This window comes from Eublepharis macularius, chromosome 2 (genome assembly GCF_028583425.1).
Source record: "Eublepharis macularius isolate TG4126 chromosome 2, MPM_Emac_v1.0, whole genome shotgun sequence".
Taxonomy (NCBI): Eukaryota; Metazoa; Chordata; class Lepidosauria; order Squamata; family Eublepharidae; genus Eublepharis; species Eublepharis macularius.
In genome coordinates, this window is record NC_072791.1 from 168,485,794 (window position 1) to 168,504,768 (window position 18,975).

At 39.7% G+C, this 18,975-nt stretch overlaps 1 protein-coding gene across 2 annotated transcripts in view; it reads left to right on the top strand.

Annotated features, from left to right (window-relative positions):
• Nucleotides 1-18,975, top strand: part of LOC129325236 (protein mono-ADP-ribosyltransferase PARP14-like) — a 44,650-nt gene that overhangs the window by 12,406 nt on the left and 13,269 nt on the right. For both annotated transcript variants that reach the window (XM_054972859.1, XM_054972860.1), the window contains exons 6-12: nucleotides 603-2,869; nucleotides 5,265-5,525; nucleotides 7,536-7,757; nucleotides 8,068-8,143; nucleotides 8,667-8,816; nucleotides 10,237-10,299; nucleotides 17,875-18,042. In XM_054972859.1, the coding sequence (XP_054828834.1) occupies nucleotides 603-2,869; nucleotides 5,265-5,525; nucleotides 7,536-7,757; nucleotides 8,068-8,143; nucleotides 8,667-8,816; nucleotides 10,237-10,299; nucleotides 17,875-18,042 (3,207 nt within the window). The remainder of the gene's footprint in view (nucleotides 1-602; nucleotides 2,870-5,264; nucleotides 5,526-7,535; nucleotides 7,758-8,067; nucleotides 8,144-8,666; nucleotides 8,817-10,236; nucleotides 10,300-17,874; nucleotides 18,043-18,975) is intronic.

The following is an 18,975-nucleotide window of genomic DNA, read 5'->3' on the forward strand; positions in this document are numbered from 1 at the left end:
GAAAGGCAACATTATACCCATTATTTATTTATTTATTAATCACAAATCACGGTGTCTTCGCAAAGCTCAAATTACTGGAATAGATTTTTGCTGGAGCTTGCAGTGCTATGCAATAAACCTGGGATTAAACCCCACTGAGCAAACTGACTTGAGTAAACCTATGCAGGACTGTTCTGTACAGCCCTCATAATTACTAAAGATACTCAGTAGTAAAAGCATGAATGAATGGTATCAATACCAGCAAAAACAGCAAGTGTGGAAGCATCCTCAGACATCAAGACCATGTACAGATTTGACAAAAAAGTGACCTTGGCTACTTCCATATGCGGATTTGTCCCTTTGTAGCCAGCTGGGTGCTCCGCCATCTTGATTCTGGCTCAGAGAGGAAATGGTGGGGCAGCTGTGGGTGAGCACCCATGTGGATGTTCTTCCCATAGCTGATCTGGGGAGGGGGCAGAACTAAGATCCACCTTCAAAATAGGTCTGTTCATACACCTTTCAAAGCCCTTAATGGGCTTTTTTATTTTCAGCAAACTTAAAGCTTGCATGGTTCTTTCCGCTTAAACTGTCTGAATTTTTAGTGTGTGTTTTTGCCTTTACAGCTGTGCAGACGGTATTGAAAAAGCAACATTGTTTTGAAAACCAACCAGTGTCGGTTTATCCATACTATAGTTCTTTGGATGCAGTTTTGTATGGAAAGGAGAGGCCACAGATAAAAATGCCGGAGCCTGTCAGGGTCCCCTTAGATCTCCATATCTGGCAGTTCATACAGACACGGCCTAAACTGCTCCAAGAGATAAATAAGGAAATGGCAAAGTGTTACTGTGAACTAAAATGGCCCCAAGTGACATGCCAGCATCCAGAGATCGTGATACATCCTTCAGACACCTTATCAAAGCAAGCAAGATCCATGATGAAATTCATCAAGCATTGGAAAGATGAGGTTTCAACAGAATTTGCATGCATCATGTCAAAGTTCAAGACTGCTGAATGTAAAATAATCCCAGTGGCATGGGACACCATAAAGAATACTTTGATAAAGGGTGATGTTTTGGGCATTCCAGATGTTAGCAAAGAAACTGTTACTCTGGCAGGTTTCGTCTTTGTTGTAGACAGTGTGGAGAAGATGATAAAAACTCATGTAGAAAATGTGACAAAAGATGAGGAAAGAGCAAAACAAACTATAGAGGAAACTGTTTCAGTTGCTCCTGGAAAGTATGCTGTTTTGCATGATGTGTTACTAGAGGAGAATGTCTATAAAAAAAACCCTGATTTAAAACTCTGTTATGATTCTTCAGCAAAGCTTCTGCGGCTACGTGGAATAAATACAGAAGTGTATAAAATGAAAAGTGCTATGCTGGAGTGGTTGCATAAAATGGAAGAGAAACAAGTCAACATCCACACTAGTATTTTTCAGTTCCTTCAGCATGCAAATAGCAAAAAAGTGTCCATGAAAATATTTGGTGCAAATAAAATTAATGCTTCCTATGAGCTTGCACCTGATTCTGCTGTGTTGATAGGATATTCTCCTGAAATTCTCTGGAAAGCAGAGGAACAGATGAAAAAAGACTTGGATCACAGACAGATTATTTTGCAGGACCAAGGAATCCTGAACAAAAGGGAGTGGAAAGAACTCACTAGAGAATTACAGAGGAAGCACAATTCTTCTGAAGAAGCCATTATAATAGATGACTGTCTTATTCGGGGGCAAGAAGAAGGTAAAGTAACCATAGCTGGCTATACAAAAGCAGTAGCAGATGTTTATCAGGCGCTGTCTGAGTTTGTTGGAAGAAACACCCACATGGCAAAGGAAATCTCAGCCAAGTATGTGGCTGTTGTGAAGTTTTTGGAGAAAGAAAAGGGTGAAGTTTGGGGAAGCTTGAGGAAGAAAGGTGTGAAAATTGAGTTTGGCCCACAGGCTAAACGTAAGAGCATTATCCTGAATGGGTCCAAAGCAGAGGTCCCAGATGCAGTTGCTAAGGTTCAACAGTTGCTGTCTTCAGTGCATTCTCTCAGTGTGGTAATTGACAAACCGGGAGCGAAATCATTTTTCAAAAGCAGAGAACATTACTACATTACTGAAGCAAAACAACTCTTTGGTTGTTTGATCAGACTGCAGGAAGATGGAGAAGATACTGCGGGCTCTCTTGCAAAGATAGGGCACCCCCACTCTGAAATAAAGTTAAAAGATGGTGTTGTGATAACAGTTCGCAAGGGTGACTTGACCCATTATCCAGTTGATGTTGTGGTCAATGCATCAAATGAAGACCTGAAGCATATTGGCGGTCTTGCAGAAGCTTTGTTAAGAGCAGCAGGCCCTGCAATGCAAAGAGAATGTGATGAACTAGTGAGGAAGTACGGACGTTTAAAGCCTGGCCGTGCAGTTATCTCAGGTGCTGGGGATTTGCCCTGTAAACAGATAATTCATGCCGTTGGGCCAAGGTGGAAGCATGAAGAAAGAGACCAATGTACACTACAGTTAAAGAAAGCTGTGAAGGAAAGTTTACATCTGGCAGAAACATACAATCATCGCTCCATAGCCATTCCTGCCATTAGCTCTGGAATCTTTGGGTTCCCATTAAGAAAATGCGCTCATTCTATTGTGACAGCCATCAAAGAAAGCTTGGAAGAATCTAGTGAGAGTGGATGTGTGAAAAAGATCTGCCTTGTGGATGTGTCAGATAATACAATTCAGGCTTTCAGTGATGCCTTGAATGAAGTGTTCAGAGACAGATCACCCCAGCCCAAACCAGCATCTCCTCCTCAAAAAAAGAAGCAGTTTGAAGCCGTCAGAGAAGATGTTCATGTGTTGGTTTCTGCTGAAGGCTTGAAACTCATGCTTGTGGAAAAAGGCATTGAAGAGGCTATGGTAAGTAAATGGTTATACAAGTTATTTTCAAATTTATGTTTGAAACTGTTGTTTTATTTAAATAGGATATTAGGTCAGAGGCTCCCAACCTTGTTGAAATTGTGAACTTTTTGGGGAATTATGGGGGCTGGAACCTATCGCAGAAGCACTATAAGTTACAAACCAAGCATAATTCCATGATGGAGACAGCAATTTCCAAATAGGTGCTCCCTACAGAGACACAGGCGATCTCTTCTGGGCTTCTTTGTAGCACCTCCTATTCCAGTGAGGTGGAGGAAAGCCAGAATTAAGCGGCTACTAGGAAACGCATCACTGAGTATCAGGGTGTCCACATGAACCATATTGGGGATCACTGAATTGAGCTGTTGTCTAGGCTGTTACTGGTAGATGTATGACTTTTTCCATAAGTTATATCCAGTAAAGCAGTGCTTTACATTGTTGCCTTAGAAACATAACTTTCCTGCCTGATTCTTGCAAGAAAATAACTGTCTCTACACATCGCATTTCCTTTTGCTTAGATCCATGCAACTCCCTCTGTACTGGGCACCTCTATACGCAGGCACCATTCTCAGAATTAGTAGCATTGTTAGACCTATCCCTCATTACTTTAACTGAATTCTTTTTTAAAAACAACGTGAGTGAATCAACATTACCAGATTGTTAAAAGAAAACACCTTTGTTGGTCCTAAACCTTCTGCCAGAGAACATCAATGGATAACACCAACTTTTGGGATTCAGAGACAGAAAATTAAATTTCTCTTTCCCTCTCCACACTTTTCATAATTTTACATACTGACAGTAATTAAGTAGTTCGGTTGTGAATCAGCTCTCTACTGGTTCGAATCCCGCTTACTGCCATGAAGTCAGTAGGTGGCCTTGGATAACTCACTTCTCTCAGCCCCAGCTCTCCAGCTGTATTGTGGGGATAATAATAACACTGACTTGTTCATCACTCTGAGTGGGGTGCTAATCTGCCTAGAAGAGCGGTATATAAGTGCAGTTGTTGTTGCTATATCCTGCCACTCCCATCATAATTTTCTAATTTACCAAATCCCATCTTTCTTCTTAGAAAAATTATGCAACTCCCTGATCATTTCTGTTGTCCCTGTTGGCACCTCACTCAGTCCTTGAGATGATGATTAAACTGTTCCAAATGTGAAAGCACCATAAAAGTGATGTTAGCTTTCTGTTTTCAGTCCCTTTCCTAATAATTCTAGAATTGAGCTCAGATTTTTAGCATGCATGTTGGTGGCCATTTGGAGCATTAGCTGGACTAGATTCCTAGCCTGATATTTTTAAAGTAAATCACTATGCCCTTACAGTTCCTGAGATATAATAGAAAACATATCAGAAATATCCTGTTTGTAAGAAGCCGGCTTGGTCCCCTTTTCCATTGTTCCAGCCCACAAGGGAAGACAACTGTGACAATTAATATATAAGGGTATGACATTTCCTTCTCCTCTTTCCTTCTTCGTTAATCCTTAAACAGAAATAGCACCAGAGGCATTTTTTAAAATTCAAAAGTGACTGATTTATTTATTTTAGAAGGGAAAGGTCAAGTGTAATCAAGGGTTGAAAAGTTCTGAGGTAATTCAACATAGATACCTCTGAGGTAAAATCTGTACATGCACACTTTAGTTCTTATGCTCTTCACAGATACTTTTATTCTTTAGAGGCTTTTGTTCCCACGTTTTCCACAAACACTTTAGTGTATTTTCTTTTAGTATTCTCTTTCTGTGTTTAAGAAGGCTGGTACCCACTTTCTAGTACCCCAACCCATTCTCTTGAAACACCAGTGCTTTTCTTCAGTTTTTGACTGAAGCCTAAGGTCTTCAAAGGCAGTGTTCAACCACACCTGGCCAGGGATCTCTTCACTCCCCAGAGCTACCTCTCTGTTTGACTGGGTAGGAAAAGTCTCCTCTCCTTAGAAGATCTATCCCCATTCTTTGGGTGCAGGTAAAAAAAATCGTTTCCTGCCACAATCTCCTAATTGGCTGAGACCCTCTTAACCCCCACCAACAATTGAGGAGGAGAAAGAACAGGGTAAGTGGGAACGGAAAGCTCCATAGCAAATTCTGGTTTGCGTCAGTATAAATTGCCATGAAATACGGCCTGTAGAGCAGTAACGCTTTATATTTATAACTGTAATAAGAAAATACAAAATTATTCACTGTTAAATAACAATTCTAGTGTTTAATGTTAGGGAGGAGGAAAGCTGTGTGGAATTACTTTTCAATCAGGCCCTGAAAAGAAGAGTAGATTAAGAAACAGTTTCCAAAAACGACAGTAAATTTAAAAATGGGCCCCATTTCAACGATTTGAGAGCCACTGGTCTATTTTTATGTTGCTCTTATGTAATCTTGTTGCAAGTATTCGAAGATTGCTTCTGTTTCAGACGGACATTGTCGTGAGCAGTGTTGGTGGAGATCTAAAGCTTGGTGTAGGTCCGCTTTCCAAAGCTCTGCTGAAAAGAGCTGGCTCACAGCTACAACTTGAATTTGATCAAGCAGTCCAAGGGCAAAGAGCTCAAGCAATACAAGGACAACAGGCTCCGGCTGGCTGTGTGATCCAAACTGGTGGTTACAACCTGACCTGTAAATTTGTGCTGCATGCTGTTGTTCCTTCATGGAATGGAGGGAAAGGAAATGGAATTAAGGTAACTCCTTCATTTTTTACAAAGTTTAATTGTCCTGAAACTCAGTTCTTAAGGAAAGGTGTTCAGAAGGTGTTGTCTGTACTGCAGATTAATATTTATGAGTAGTGATTTCATTTATGCACATTGACCAGATTTAGGGCACATCTAGTGGCAGCTTACTGTCATCCTATATAGAATGCTTGCTGGCTCAGATCAGTGGGCCACCCAGTCTTACCTTATTTTCCTGTAGCAGCCAATTGGAAGCTCTCTGAGACCTCTGCAGCAAGAGTACAGCAGCCAGTACTTTCCTCTGCTCTTACCTCTCCACAGCAACAGGCATTCAGGAGTATATTGCCTCTGAACACAGAATTCTCATTCCACAATCATGGCAAATAGCATTTGGAGCTGTATCCTCCCAGCTTTTGTTCTAATCCCTTTTTAATGTCCTCCAAACCAATAGCCATCACTACATCCTGTGGCAAGGAATTTCATGAGCAGATGGGTATGACATTTCCCATCCATTTCACTGGGTGCCTCTGATTTCTACTATTTTTAGAAAAGAGAGAGGTCTTTATTTGCATAGTTTTATATACATCTCTCATGTCTGCATCTAGTTATCATTTCTTAAAATTGAAATGGCATAAATTTTTTTAGGCTTTCTCCATAGGGAATGTATTCCAACCCCTGGATCACTTTCGTTGCCCTTTCTGCACCATTTCCTGTTCTCCAAAATATTTCAGCATGTTGGTGCCCTTTGACCCTGGGGAAGGTTTTACTTCAGTCTCACATGGTCTACTTTTTCACTAGAACAGCAGGATTTGAGTCCAGTAGCGCCTTAAGAGACCAAAAAGATTTTCAGGGTATAATCTTTAGGGAGTCAAAGCTCTCATCAGTATGAAGAAGGGAGCTTTGACTCTTGAAAGCTTATACCCTGAAAATCTCGTTGGTCTCTAAGATGCAACTGGACTCAAATTCTGCTGTTCTGCTTTTTCATTATAACCCATGTGGCTCACAGAGGTGTTTAATAATTTCAAAGTTAAAGCGCATGCTCAGGATCACTGAACCATTTAGAGGTACGTAATCTATGTCAGATTATTCTAGGTATGCACACTTGCTTAAGAAAATTAAGGTATTTCCTTACTCAGTTGATGGCCTGTTTTGTCTTGTATTCTTTGCAAGAATTCTGTGCTATGTGGGCCAGCAGAATTTTTCTAGTAGTCTTATTGGTGGACCCTTTGTCTACCTTCTGCCCAGGCCTGTGTTAATGCACAACGGGGATCATAAGAAATGTTGGAACAGATGGGAACCTTTTTCTCCAGGATCCCATGCTCTATAAAGTGAGCCAGCCACATCACTTTCATACATTTGAATGGAGTCAGCTGTGTAGATTAGTGCTCTGGGAAGTAGTATGTTAATGTGTACTGAAAGGATCAGAAATGTGCAAACAGAATATCCAGTCTTCTAGTCTGTGTGTTTAAAATAAATGATTGGTACGTTTTTCTAGTGCTGTCCTACCTTAGGTAGAAAAAATTGAATGTTCCTCCTATACCACACCTCGCCTTCCCCAACTTGTAGACATCTAGCATGAGAGGAAGAAAAGTTCTGAGAGTCAGTGTGGTTAGAGTATTGGACTATGATCATGGAAACCCAGGTTTGAATTCTCACTCTGGCATGGAAGCTTGCTAGGTGACCTTGGATCAGTTACAACCTCTTACCCTAACTTACCTCACAGGGTTGTTGTAGGGATAAAATGGAGGAAAGGAGACCCCATTGGAGAAAAAGGCAGGGTACAGATGAATCAGATTAATAAATAGTTTAACTTGTTCCCTGATGTGTTAGTTTTCATTATTGTCTGAGATGATAAAGTTCCTGTAGGGCTTCTTTGGACAATGCATACCGTTTCTAAGTGAATGTTATATGAATGTGCCCCAAGCAGAATTTAATAATGTAGAAAGAAGCAAAAAAAGATAGAGGATATTATTCTGCTTTTAATGAATGAACATATTTGCTGAAATCTGTTCTACACTATAGGTTCTTAGAGATATCGTGAAAGAATGCCTGGAGAAAACCGAAGCACTGTCTTTAAGTTCTATCTCATTCCCAGCAATTGGGACTGGAGGGTTTGGCTTTCCTAAATCTGAAGTCGCAAAATTAATGTTTGAGGAGGTGCTTCAGTTCAGTAGCAGGAAGAATTTGAGGTCCCTCCAGGAAGTTCATTTTCTCTTACATCCAAGTGATGTAAACAACTTAAAGGTAATTTTACTACTTTCCTATTTCAAATTGTTTTAATGCTGATTAGCAGTATGTTTCACGATTGCCATACATGTTTACTTAATGGTTCATAACCTGCACTCCTCTCGGTAGTTTTTGAATCTTCCTCCGACAGAGTTGGCTCTTCCACTGGAGGAAACTGAAGTAAGATTCATTAGGCTGAAAGAAGTCTTCAGACTATGCTGTGTGGAAGCTAAAAGGCAGTACATTGTGTGTCACATTTTTTCCATTGATAGCATACATAGTTGTATTCTTCATCTCTGATATCTAATTATTTTTTTTTCCCTTTTAGGCATTTTATGAAGTGTTTGAATCCAGGATTGGCAAAAGTCCCAAGATTGTGCCACAAAATGATGGACAAAGTGCAGGCAAGTGGATTTGTTTAGTTAGAGTCCAATTTGTAATCTCTCTTTAACCGTCTCAGTTGTCAGTTCCACAGGATAACCGTGTTAGAATATCATTACAAACAAAGAACCCTTTGGCACTACTTGAGTTTTCATGGACTAGAAGCTACTTCATCAGAGGTATGAAGTGTTGTTCTCTGTTGGCAGATGAGTGCACATGAGTGCAGAGAACAAATGTTTGGAAACAGCGGAGCTCAAAAACGATGAAATGTAAAAGGTAGAAGTAGGTCTATTACATTTCTATGCAGAACCAAGTGTATACAAGATCAGAACAGATAAAAGAGTAAGTCTTTAAGGCAGCCCTTGATTAAGTACACTGATGGGTTGCTTAATTAAAGTATACATCATGTGCTGTGTCTGGAAATCTGAATAACTACTAGAATTATCATCAGCTGTGTATTTGGAGTTTTCAGAAAAAAGGATTTGTCAAGATTTGTCAAGAACTCAGTGTTTTTGCTAATTGTACAATTTCTTGTTTCCTTTACAGGTTTCTTTGGACCCATTTCAACCCCAGTTTTGGGAATTCATGAAATGCAGATTGGAATGATTAAATTTCAGGTCGCCACAGGAGATATAACAAAGGAAAATATAGATGTTATTGTAAATATATCAAATGCGAATTTTAATGCCAAATCAGGTATTTAAAATAAAAAAAAAACTTCTCTTTTTAACTTGAACGTAAATTATGGACTCTCATTCTGTCAAAATGTTTGGTTGTGTTTGTGCATGTTAGAAGAAGAGAGAAAGATATCCACACTAGAGTAATTTAAAATTTCCTTAATGCTTTCATCACCTGCAGGTCACTTCAAAGCAAAGCAAGGTAAAGCACAAAAATCAGAAGAATGATCTGATCTGGAAATTCATATGCAAATCTGCATAGATGCAGTTTCTGTTCCTTGTTGTACACACTGATGAAGTTAAGGAAATACGCTTTGTATTTCTTTTTTATTTTACTGCAAGGTTACTTGTAGGGATGGTCCTGTAATTTGGACCTGGGAAATCTCAGAAACAAGAAAAGGCAGGGAACTCCAGAAAGGAGTCTGATATTTCCAAGTTTTCAGAGAGGGAAGCCCTGCCATTTCTGAAAATTCTCTGAAAAAAAGGTCAAAAGAACTTGGCCCATTCTGAGTAGAGATGGAACGTTTGTCTCTCTAGTGTTAGCCTTCATGGTTTGCAGTTTTTAAGAAATAGCAGCAGACATGATTCTGGAGCTCTCTTTCTCCTAAACTTCCAAGGAATGTTTTCCATCTTGCTCTTTGCATTGATGTAGTTCACAAGTAAAAAGAGCTTCACAGGAATTCCTTTGAAATAAGTGCTGTAGTTGGATTCTCAAGAAGCATGTTGGAACCTTCCTTTCCAGAATAATACTTGGATGCAAGAAAAAAGTTGTTGTGTCAGTTTCACTAATGTGAAAATAGTTTTTTAATCATAATGGTGATAATTAATTCCATGACAGGAAAGCTGATCCTGTTTGTGAGGATTTCCAGCTTTGAAAAGTAAAGCTGGAATTCTTTCAGTTCAATAGTTGATCTCCGATTTGTATGCGTGTGCGTGCACGCGTGCTCTCTTTTCAGCTTTCCATTTTAGAATGACAGCAGGAAAGCAAGCCTTTCAGGGCTATGGCCCTAGAGCAGTGTCAAGATAATTGTGTCTTTAATGATGCAATTGTATTTTAGCAACAAAGGCCTGTATTTATTGTCTATCATTACATTTTTGTTTTCAGCCATTCTCCCAAGTAGTTTGGAGCAGCAGTTCATTCTCACTAACAGCCACCATGAGAGATAGATTGGGCTGTGAGATAGTGACTTGTCCAGGCCCATCCTGTCATAATTGAGCTGGAATTTGACTATTGCATTTCGTATATCCAAGGCCCACATTAACGGTATGATAGCAGCTCAAACTCAGCTGAACATACATTGTAATACTGGATTTGACCCTTGCAATCTGATGAAGCACTCCTGCCATTTTAAACATCCCATCAGTTATTATTTTCACAAAGAATATGAGATTTGAATAGCTTCATATTAATATACTTCCTCCCTCCAATTTATTTGAAGGTGTCTCCAAGGCCATTTTGGAAGGTGCTGGACCTCAAGTGGAAGCAGCATGTGCATTATTTGGTATGTAATTATTATTATTGAATTGCCACGTTTATGTCCTGCCTCTCCAAATATCTGCTCAAGGGGATTCATAGGAAGAAACAATTAAAACATTAATAATACAAATGTAAAGCAATAACACAACAAACCACCTAAACACAATTCAATAAAACTAGTTTCCTTGCAATAAAAGCATCTGTGCATGAAAACCACAAGTCAAAAAACACTGGTTATCTGATCTGGATAGTTAAAAGAATCTGCTACCTAACAATACTTTAATATGTGACTCTGTCTCCAGAACAATAAATGATCATATGACAATGTTTGAATATCTACAATTGAAGAGGTTCCTGTCTAAAAATCTATAACAGGGTAGTTTTAAGTAGACTTACTGAATTTGATGAATTGATGACTTGGGAACAAAAATATTTTTTTTTCAAAAATATATGATATACTGTTAAGTATCTGTGTTATCCTAGACCTTTTCAGCTCAAATGGATTAAAGATCTTGGTTCTGAGATCCTCGAAGAGGCTTGAGAACATACATATTTACTCTTGGGTCCTTCTCCTGTTTAACCAATGAAGTGAACAGAAGGGAGCACAGGGTCTGGCAAAAGAAGTGTAAATTAATGATTAGGCAAGCAAAAAAGAATTTGAGGAGCGGATTGCTAAAAGTATAATGATGAACAATAAGCATTTCTTTGTATATATCCAGAGCAGCAAAGGGGCTAGAGAAGCTGAGGCTTAGGGTGACCGATGAATAAAAGGAATATGGGAACATGGCAAAGAAGCCAAATGGATTCTTTGCATCTGTGTTCATTGTGGAAAGTGTGAGGCATGTATCCAGACTGGATCACTGTTTTCAGGAAGGAACTCTGAAGAACTGGGTAAAATAGAGGTTATGAGAGACGAAGTCTTTGGGTCCTGATGGCATATACCTGAGGCATATACCTCACCAAAGACTCTGGAATAAGCTTAGCTGTCATGGGATATGAGGATGGGTTATCTTATGCATTAAACTTTGGTTAAACAACAGGAAGCAGAGAGTAGGAATAAATGGACAGTACTTGTAATGGAAAGAAATAAAAAGTAGGGACCTGCCAGGATCTGTATTGGGACTGGTGAAATTTAATTTGTTCATAAATGATCTGGAACTGGGAATAAGCAGTCTAGTGGCCACAGTTCGGCCAGGATCCCTAGCCAATCTGGCCTGGTTGAAAATTCCTTCCTGACCCCTAAGTAGTGATAGACAGTATCCTGGGCATATAAGAAATAGGCACCTGCAAGGGTTGCCATGTATTCATGCATAAAGCCTATGCTGAAAGAGCCACTTGGCTCAAGGCAGCTCTTTAGGAGAGGGCTCTTACCAGTGCTAATAGCTGGGCAGCGAAGTCTACCACTCTGGTGGAACTCACAGATCGATCAGAGCCAGCTGACCATCTTGAACATGAGTGCAAGAGCATCAGATCCAACCATGTTTGACTTTGAGGGGTCTGTTGGATTTGGCATCAACAGCCTGTCTCTGAGCCCAGCACAATTAGGTTTGTGATCGATCCTAACAGAGAGAGGTGAGACCACCAAGGATAAGCAATATTGCTTCAGGCGCTTTGGAGTCTCCTAAGAAAAAGGTGTGATCAAAGTCTGGAGGAAAGCCAACTCCATTCACCAAGCTGCACCTGCTCCATGTGTGAGTGATCTAAAGATCTTTGGAGTTCCCTATACTCCATTGGTTCACTCTAAATCTCCCTCGATCTCTTCCTTGGAAGAGGAAGGGGAGCTTGCCCACCCTGCAGATAATTCCAAAGACAGTTGGACGTCTGCTGCTGCTCCCATAGATGGGACAGTTGGTATCCCTACTATATCCCTCCCCCAGCCGAATCTGACAGGGAAGAGGTGTATCGCACTGAGTTGGTAGGATTTGTTTCAAAGCCAGTATATCCCAAGATGCACCCATGTCAACTGGCCATATCTCTCAGTTTTCAGACTCAGAGGTGGAGCCATATGCCCTGGAGCAGAGGTGAAGCGTTCCTTCTGACTTCTCCATTGATGAAGCAGTAGGAGGTAGAGAGCCTGTGTCGTCAATAGATGATTATCGTTTGCATGCAGAGCGAATGACAAGGATGGCAAAATCCAATCCTTGGATATAGACATTTCATCCACATAACCCAAACCAAAAGACAAAATATTGCAACACTTTTGTTCTACAAGTGTTGTTTTTTTCCAATGATAGAGGGATTCGTGGATTAGATGGCTACCCTTTGTGAAAGACCGGCTTTTATTCTGGCCACATCAAAGAAGGCAGAAGGGCTGTACAAGACAAAAGAGGACAATTGTGCCTTTTTGTTTAACCGCTCACTACCCTCTTCTCTTGTTACAGAGGAGATGCAATCTATACATAGTCAGGGGTCCCATTTGACACCAATTAACTAATGTTAAAATAGCAAACTATTCTGCAATAATGTGAAAGAAGTTGTCTACATTCAATGGACATTTACCCAAGGACAAATAGCATTGGCCAGAGTCATCTAAGAGGAGGTAGTTCACCTCTCAAAACAACAGATTAATACAGGGTGGAATGTAGCTGACTCCTCTATGAGGGCACTGTCATCATCTATAGTACTCAAAAAAAAATACTTAGTTGCGTTCTACTGCATTACTAATAGAAACAAGAAACAAGCCATTCAAGGGCCAGACCCTTTTCTCAGATGAGTACCTTTCCTAGAAGCATAAAGATTGTCAGACTGCCAGGTCATATGGAGCCTTGCCTCTCTCACAGCAGCCACAGGAAGATACTATTCATATAGAGGATGCCAATTTAGGTATCAACCTTACCATTACTCCCAGCAGTATCCTCGTCATCACTCATTTCATGGCGCACAGCCTCAGCACCAGAGAAAATCCTCACACAAGCTAAGACAGGGCTCTCTAGCTTCTGTTCCTAAGGACCCTTCCCTAAGTCAGAAACAACTGTTCTTACTAGGAGGAGAAACCTCTGTGGTCTTTGACAATAGGCTTGCCCATTTTCTTTTGTTCTGGACAGCCATCACCACAGATGCACAGGTACTTGAAATAGTTCAAGAATGAATGAATGGACTTCCAACATTCAATATTAAAGGCTCCTATTTTTTTCCCTCCCTTGGCCTGAAGAATGAACTGTGTTGAAAGAATGAATTGACATTTTAGAATTTTCTTCTTCTTTTCTTATATGCATTCATTGAAAGCCAGTTTGGTGTGAGATATACTTTGTAAACTGCTCTGAGTGGGTGTTAAGTCATCCTGAAGGGCAGTATATAAATTGAAAGTTATTATTATAATTATCATTGGAAGTTGGTCCTATTTTAGGATGGAGATAGGACAATTTAAACCTTGTTTGAATATTTAGTTTTGATACCCATACTGATTATTAGTGTTTATTAACTACTATAAATCAGCAGTAACTATAAAGTATTGTCTATACAGTGTTTTAGTTTAAGAGTCCAACTGTTTAAAGAATGCCATATAAATGTTGGATATATTGAATGCTGAATATTGATGATAAAAGTATCGTATGGATAAGTTGTATGTGATATACAGAAGACAGACAAAATTAGCTAAACTGAAGAAAATGGCCAAAGGTTCGAGGAAAGCAAAGATTGAACTTTCTTTGGAAGATGACATCAACATAATGGCCAAAAAAGTAATGGCTTCCATTAATAATCAACGTCTGGCAGTTTTTGAAGAATTCAAAGATGAAGGTGGAAGATACTTGATTTTAAATACCCCTTTTGGACCTTAGAGAACTAAATAAGTGTAAAGTGCAGAACTTCAGGATGGTCACACTCCCCATGGTCCTTCAGCTTCTACCCCCTGGGTCATGGTCCTTGATTTGAAGGATGCTTACTTCCACATTTCAATTCATCAATCCCACAGGAAGTATCTGAGATGCCAATAAGGAGGACATATTTAACAATATCAGGAGTTACCTTTTGGTTTCGCCACAGTGCCAAGGGTGGTTGCCTTCTTGAGAATGCAGAGTGCTCAATTTATCTGTATCTGGACAATTGGCTCCTCACAGTCCAGGGAGATGCTACAAAATCACATAACTTTAATATTAATGGCATATGAAAGCTTGGGCCTGGGTATTGATCATAAATCTAACCTAACCCAGGAAAGTACAGTGCATAGGAGCCATCTTGAATGCTTCACAGAATAGAGCCTTTCTTCCTCCCAGAGAGCTCAGAAAATACAGGCGCTGTTACCTCTCATGTAGGTTTCAGTCGGCCCTAAAAATCCAGACTAAAAATCCAGGCAGTGATCATAGTTGTGACACTTTCAGCAAGATTGTGCATGAGACAGCTTCAGATTTGGTTCCTGTCAATTGACAAACCTGTGATGCATTCACAGCCTAGGAAATACTCACTTCCAAGATCAGTGATAAAATCCTTGAGTTGGTGGCTCTCTGATACTCACCTACTTAAGGGAGTAGAGTTTGGATCCTCAAGAAGTTAATGTCACTCTCACAACCGATGCCTCAGTGGAAGGCTTGAGGGCTCATTAACAACAAATGTCAGTGCATGGTACCTAGTTGGAGGGAGAAAAAGAAATTACATATCATGTATTGGAATTACTAGCTATATGTTATGCACTTACCTCCTTTGCAGATATTGTGGAGAGCCAAAGGGTCCAAAAATACACACACAAAACTGCCCAGCTATGTTTTATTTAACAAGCAAGGGGGAAACAAGTCAAGATCCCTTTTCAAGGAGTCCAAGATGATATAGGACTGGGCTGTACCTCATGGGTTCTCCCTACAAGCAGTTCACGTAGTCAGCATGTCAAATGTGATAGTTGACACAGTGAGCAGGTTGGGTTCTACCACGTACAAGTGGTCCCTGAAGGATTGTTCCATATGATTGGTCTTTTGACCATCGGGGCTCCCCAAAGATATACCTGTTTTCCACCAGAGAAAACCACAAAGCAACCCTGTTCCATTACAGAGGGAGAACAGATCCAGACTCTCTGGGCGATGCTTTCAGATCAAATGGTCAGGACACCAGTTTTATGCTTTCCTGCTTCTACCACTAATCCTGAGAGTGATCAGCAAAATGCAGTCAGACAAAACCAGATATTGATAACATCATTCTGGCCACATCAATAATGGTTTTATCAGTTACTTTTTTAAACCAGAAACAACTATCTCACTTTCCAGTGGCATCAGATCTATTACGGTGTGTAAGACTGAAGCATCACAATATACCCTGACTGAGACTCAGGCATGGTTAGTTTCCCTGAAGAAACAAACTTTTTGGCTGTGGTAGCAGAAGTTATTTGAATGATAGAAAACCCAATATTCACCTTTCATATGCTAGAAAGAGGGACAGATTTGTGATCTGGGTAGACATGGGTATCAACCCCTAAACATGCGCTATTGCCTCAGTGTTGGAATATCTCCTAGAACTTAAGAAGGAAGGTCTATTGATCTCATCATTGAGGGTCCATTTCGCTGTTATATCTGCCTTTCATGTCCCAGTGAACAAGAAAACACTTTACACATCAAAGATATTCCTCAGGGGTCTCTGCTATACGTTCCCATCACTGAAATCAATAACATTGCAACGGTCACTATCCCAGTTATTGGTAAAGTTAATTGGTCAAGTTAATGTCCAGACCATTTGAATCTTTGGCAACTTACCCTTAAAACTCTTGTCTATTTTAAGTGGCATTTTGAGTGACTATTACATCAGCTAGGCGCGTGAGTGAATTAGCCACTTTAAGAATGGATCCACCTTTTCTTAAATTATACCCACAGAAGGTGGTCCTTAGGTCTAGCCTACAATTCCTTCCCAAAATAATATCTAAACTCTGCTGGGGCTTTCAAGACAAGTGAGAAGCAGAGGCGGTTTGCCATTGCCATCCTCTGCTGAGTCTTCCTTGGTGGTCTCTCATCCAAGTATTGTTTGGTCAGAGGTACAGTTGTTTATTTGTTATGCCAGCCTTAAGAAAGGGACAATGGCATCATCCCAAACCATCTCCAAATGGGTAGTTCAGGCTGTTAAGCTCTGTTATGAACAGGCCATCTTACCATGTCCGTTGGAGATTCATGCCCATTCTACCAGGTTCGAGGCATCATCTACAGCTTTTATCAGAGGAGTTGCCATGTAGGACATATGTAAAGCAGCAATGTGGTCATCTGCAGACACTTTTATCGAGCCCTACACCTTGGACATCAGTGACAGGAGGGAAGTAGCAGTGGGTCAAGCTGTTCTTCAATCTTTGTTTCTGTTAAGAGCATCACCCCTTCTCCTAGGGTAAACGACTTGCTAAACTCCCATGTGGGACTGCATAGAAGAGCAACAATGAAAACAGGGTTGCACTTACCCGCAACTGTTATTTGTTGAGGTCTTCTGTGCAGGCCCACATACCCTCCCTCCTGCCCTGCTGTGTGCAGCAGCTCAGGGGAAACTGAGGGTAGATGACGCTGTCCTTTCTAGAGTGCAGGCTTTTTAGGCGGGAATCAGCCATGCAGGTGTTTGGGGGGGGGGGCTCTAAAGTTTTAAAGCTGTAGAACCTACCGATTGGCAGGCCTGTACACCTGCAATCCCGTGTGTGACCTCAGTGAGTCAGCAGTTACAGGTAGGTGCAACACTGTTTAGAAACAAAACTGCCTGTTGTTAAAGCTACTTTATTTAAAGTTGTTGATACTAACTCTAATGTTCCCTTATCCTCCTCCATAGACATTTTAAAAAATCATTTTTCATTTCTCTTTCTCCATGATATATTCAAAGGTGATCAGGAGAATTAACATTAGCTTTTTATCAACCACTAGAAACTTGGGGAAAATAAGGATGAAATGTAAAAAGTCAAGAATCACTAGACTAAGAATAAGAAGACCTGGGTTGTTAAAATTATTAAATGTTAGTAAACCATAACACTTAAAAACTCAGAAAGAATTCTGTTTTTCATTTTCATTTTATTTCAAACATTAATTTTATAATCCAGGATGATGTGTATGTAAGGCCCCTGGTTTCAATTGGCAAGAATTCCCAACTTTATTATGTTGCTACTTTTATTATATTGAATAAAATTAAAGGAGAATAAATCTCTACATGATTTGTGCTTAAAAATTAATAGTGTCTTAGTAGGTCCTTGTTAATGAATTAAGTATTCCTATTAGAGTTATAGGGTGTTTATTGTTAAACCTTTTTCTGCCCAGTTTCCAGTAAACAAACTGAACTGTCAGAGTCAAACGTAAGTAATAAATGCAGGTCTAGGCAAATTTTGGCTGGCCTCAGTAGCCAGTCGTGATTTGTGATTGTCACGGACCCCTCCCCAAGCCTTTTGGTATATGCAGAGGTTTCAGGGAAAGGATCTCCTGCTTGCACCTGGTTTTTGAACTGCTTAGAAGCAACAAGAATCTTGTTGCTACTAAGTATTTCCAAAGCCTTGCTGATCTGTTGACTGCACGTTTGAATCCCTGATTGTATGTGATGCGGTGTATTCTAAGGCCGGTTTTATACTTGCATGTTGTTTATTAGGTACGTTGGTGCCCACCAACTGAGAATTTATTCTTGTATTGGTACATAGCAGATTTACAGTTTATCATCTTTTAATTTCTAGCTTCACAGACTAACAGTGGATTTATAACCACACAAGGTGGCAATCTGATCTGTAAGAACATTATCCACCTTATCCCGGACTCTGATATCAAAGCTCAGGTCTCCAAAGTGCTCCAGGAGTGTGAACTGAGGAAGTACTCATCTGTTGCTTTTCCTGCAATTGGAACAGGTTTGCATTTTCTCCTGAGAATAACTGCTGCTGTCCAGAAGAGGATTTTCTTTACGAAATGATGCCCTAACTCCTACAGAAAGCTTATATCATTAAGAAGGTTTAAAAATATTTAAGGGGTTTTGTTGTGCTTCTATGGGAAGACAACTTAAAACTGTATTTCTCTGAGGGAAACTGCATTATTAAAATTATTTTTAATAGTTATAAATCCCAAAATAATGAACTCTTACATTATATCTGTTATCAACATTCTGAAATTGTCCTTTCTTACTGAAAAATGACCAGAAAAACAATGCAAAACATAATGGAACTGTGGAATAGTAATGGAGTAGAACAGAAGGAATCTGCACATCCTGAGGGAAAAAATAATACAGATATTTAACTTTCAGTATTAGGCTAACAAGACCATTGGTTTGATTCTGTATAAAGCTGCTCAGTTTGCATATATTTTATTTTACTTTATTTATTCCCTACCTCCCCCCACAATGAATTCTGAAGGTACTTACTTCATTCTCTTCCATTTTATCCTCGCAACAATTCTGTGAGGTAGGTTAGGCTGAGAGCGTATAACTAGCCCAAGGTCACCCATCAAGCTTCCATGGCAGTGTGGGGATTCGAACCAGGATTCTTCCAACATTCTAGCCACCCCCAGTTATATGCATGTGCAGCCTAACTAATACAGAAGATGAAAGTAAAATGATCCATTCAAATAACTACCTTTAAAGTATTATAATTCTAAATTTATTAGCAATATCATTAATGATAATGATGGATTAAATACTTTTTTAGAGTACATATAATAGTGGCAATAATAATAGATTTACAAAAGTTAGAAATTTAGTTAGAAATTAAACCAAAAAAAATTAAACCAAAAAGTTAGAAATTAAACCAAAAAGAAACAAAGTTCTAGACTAGATGATGGAAATAAATAGA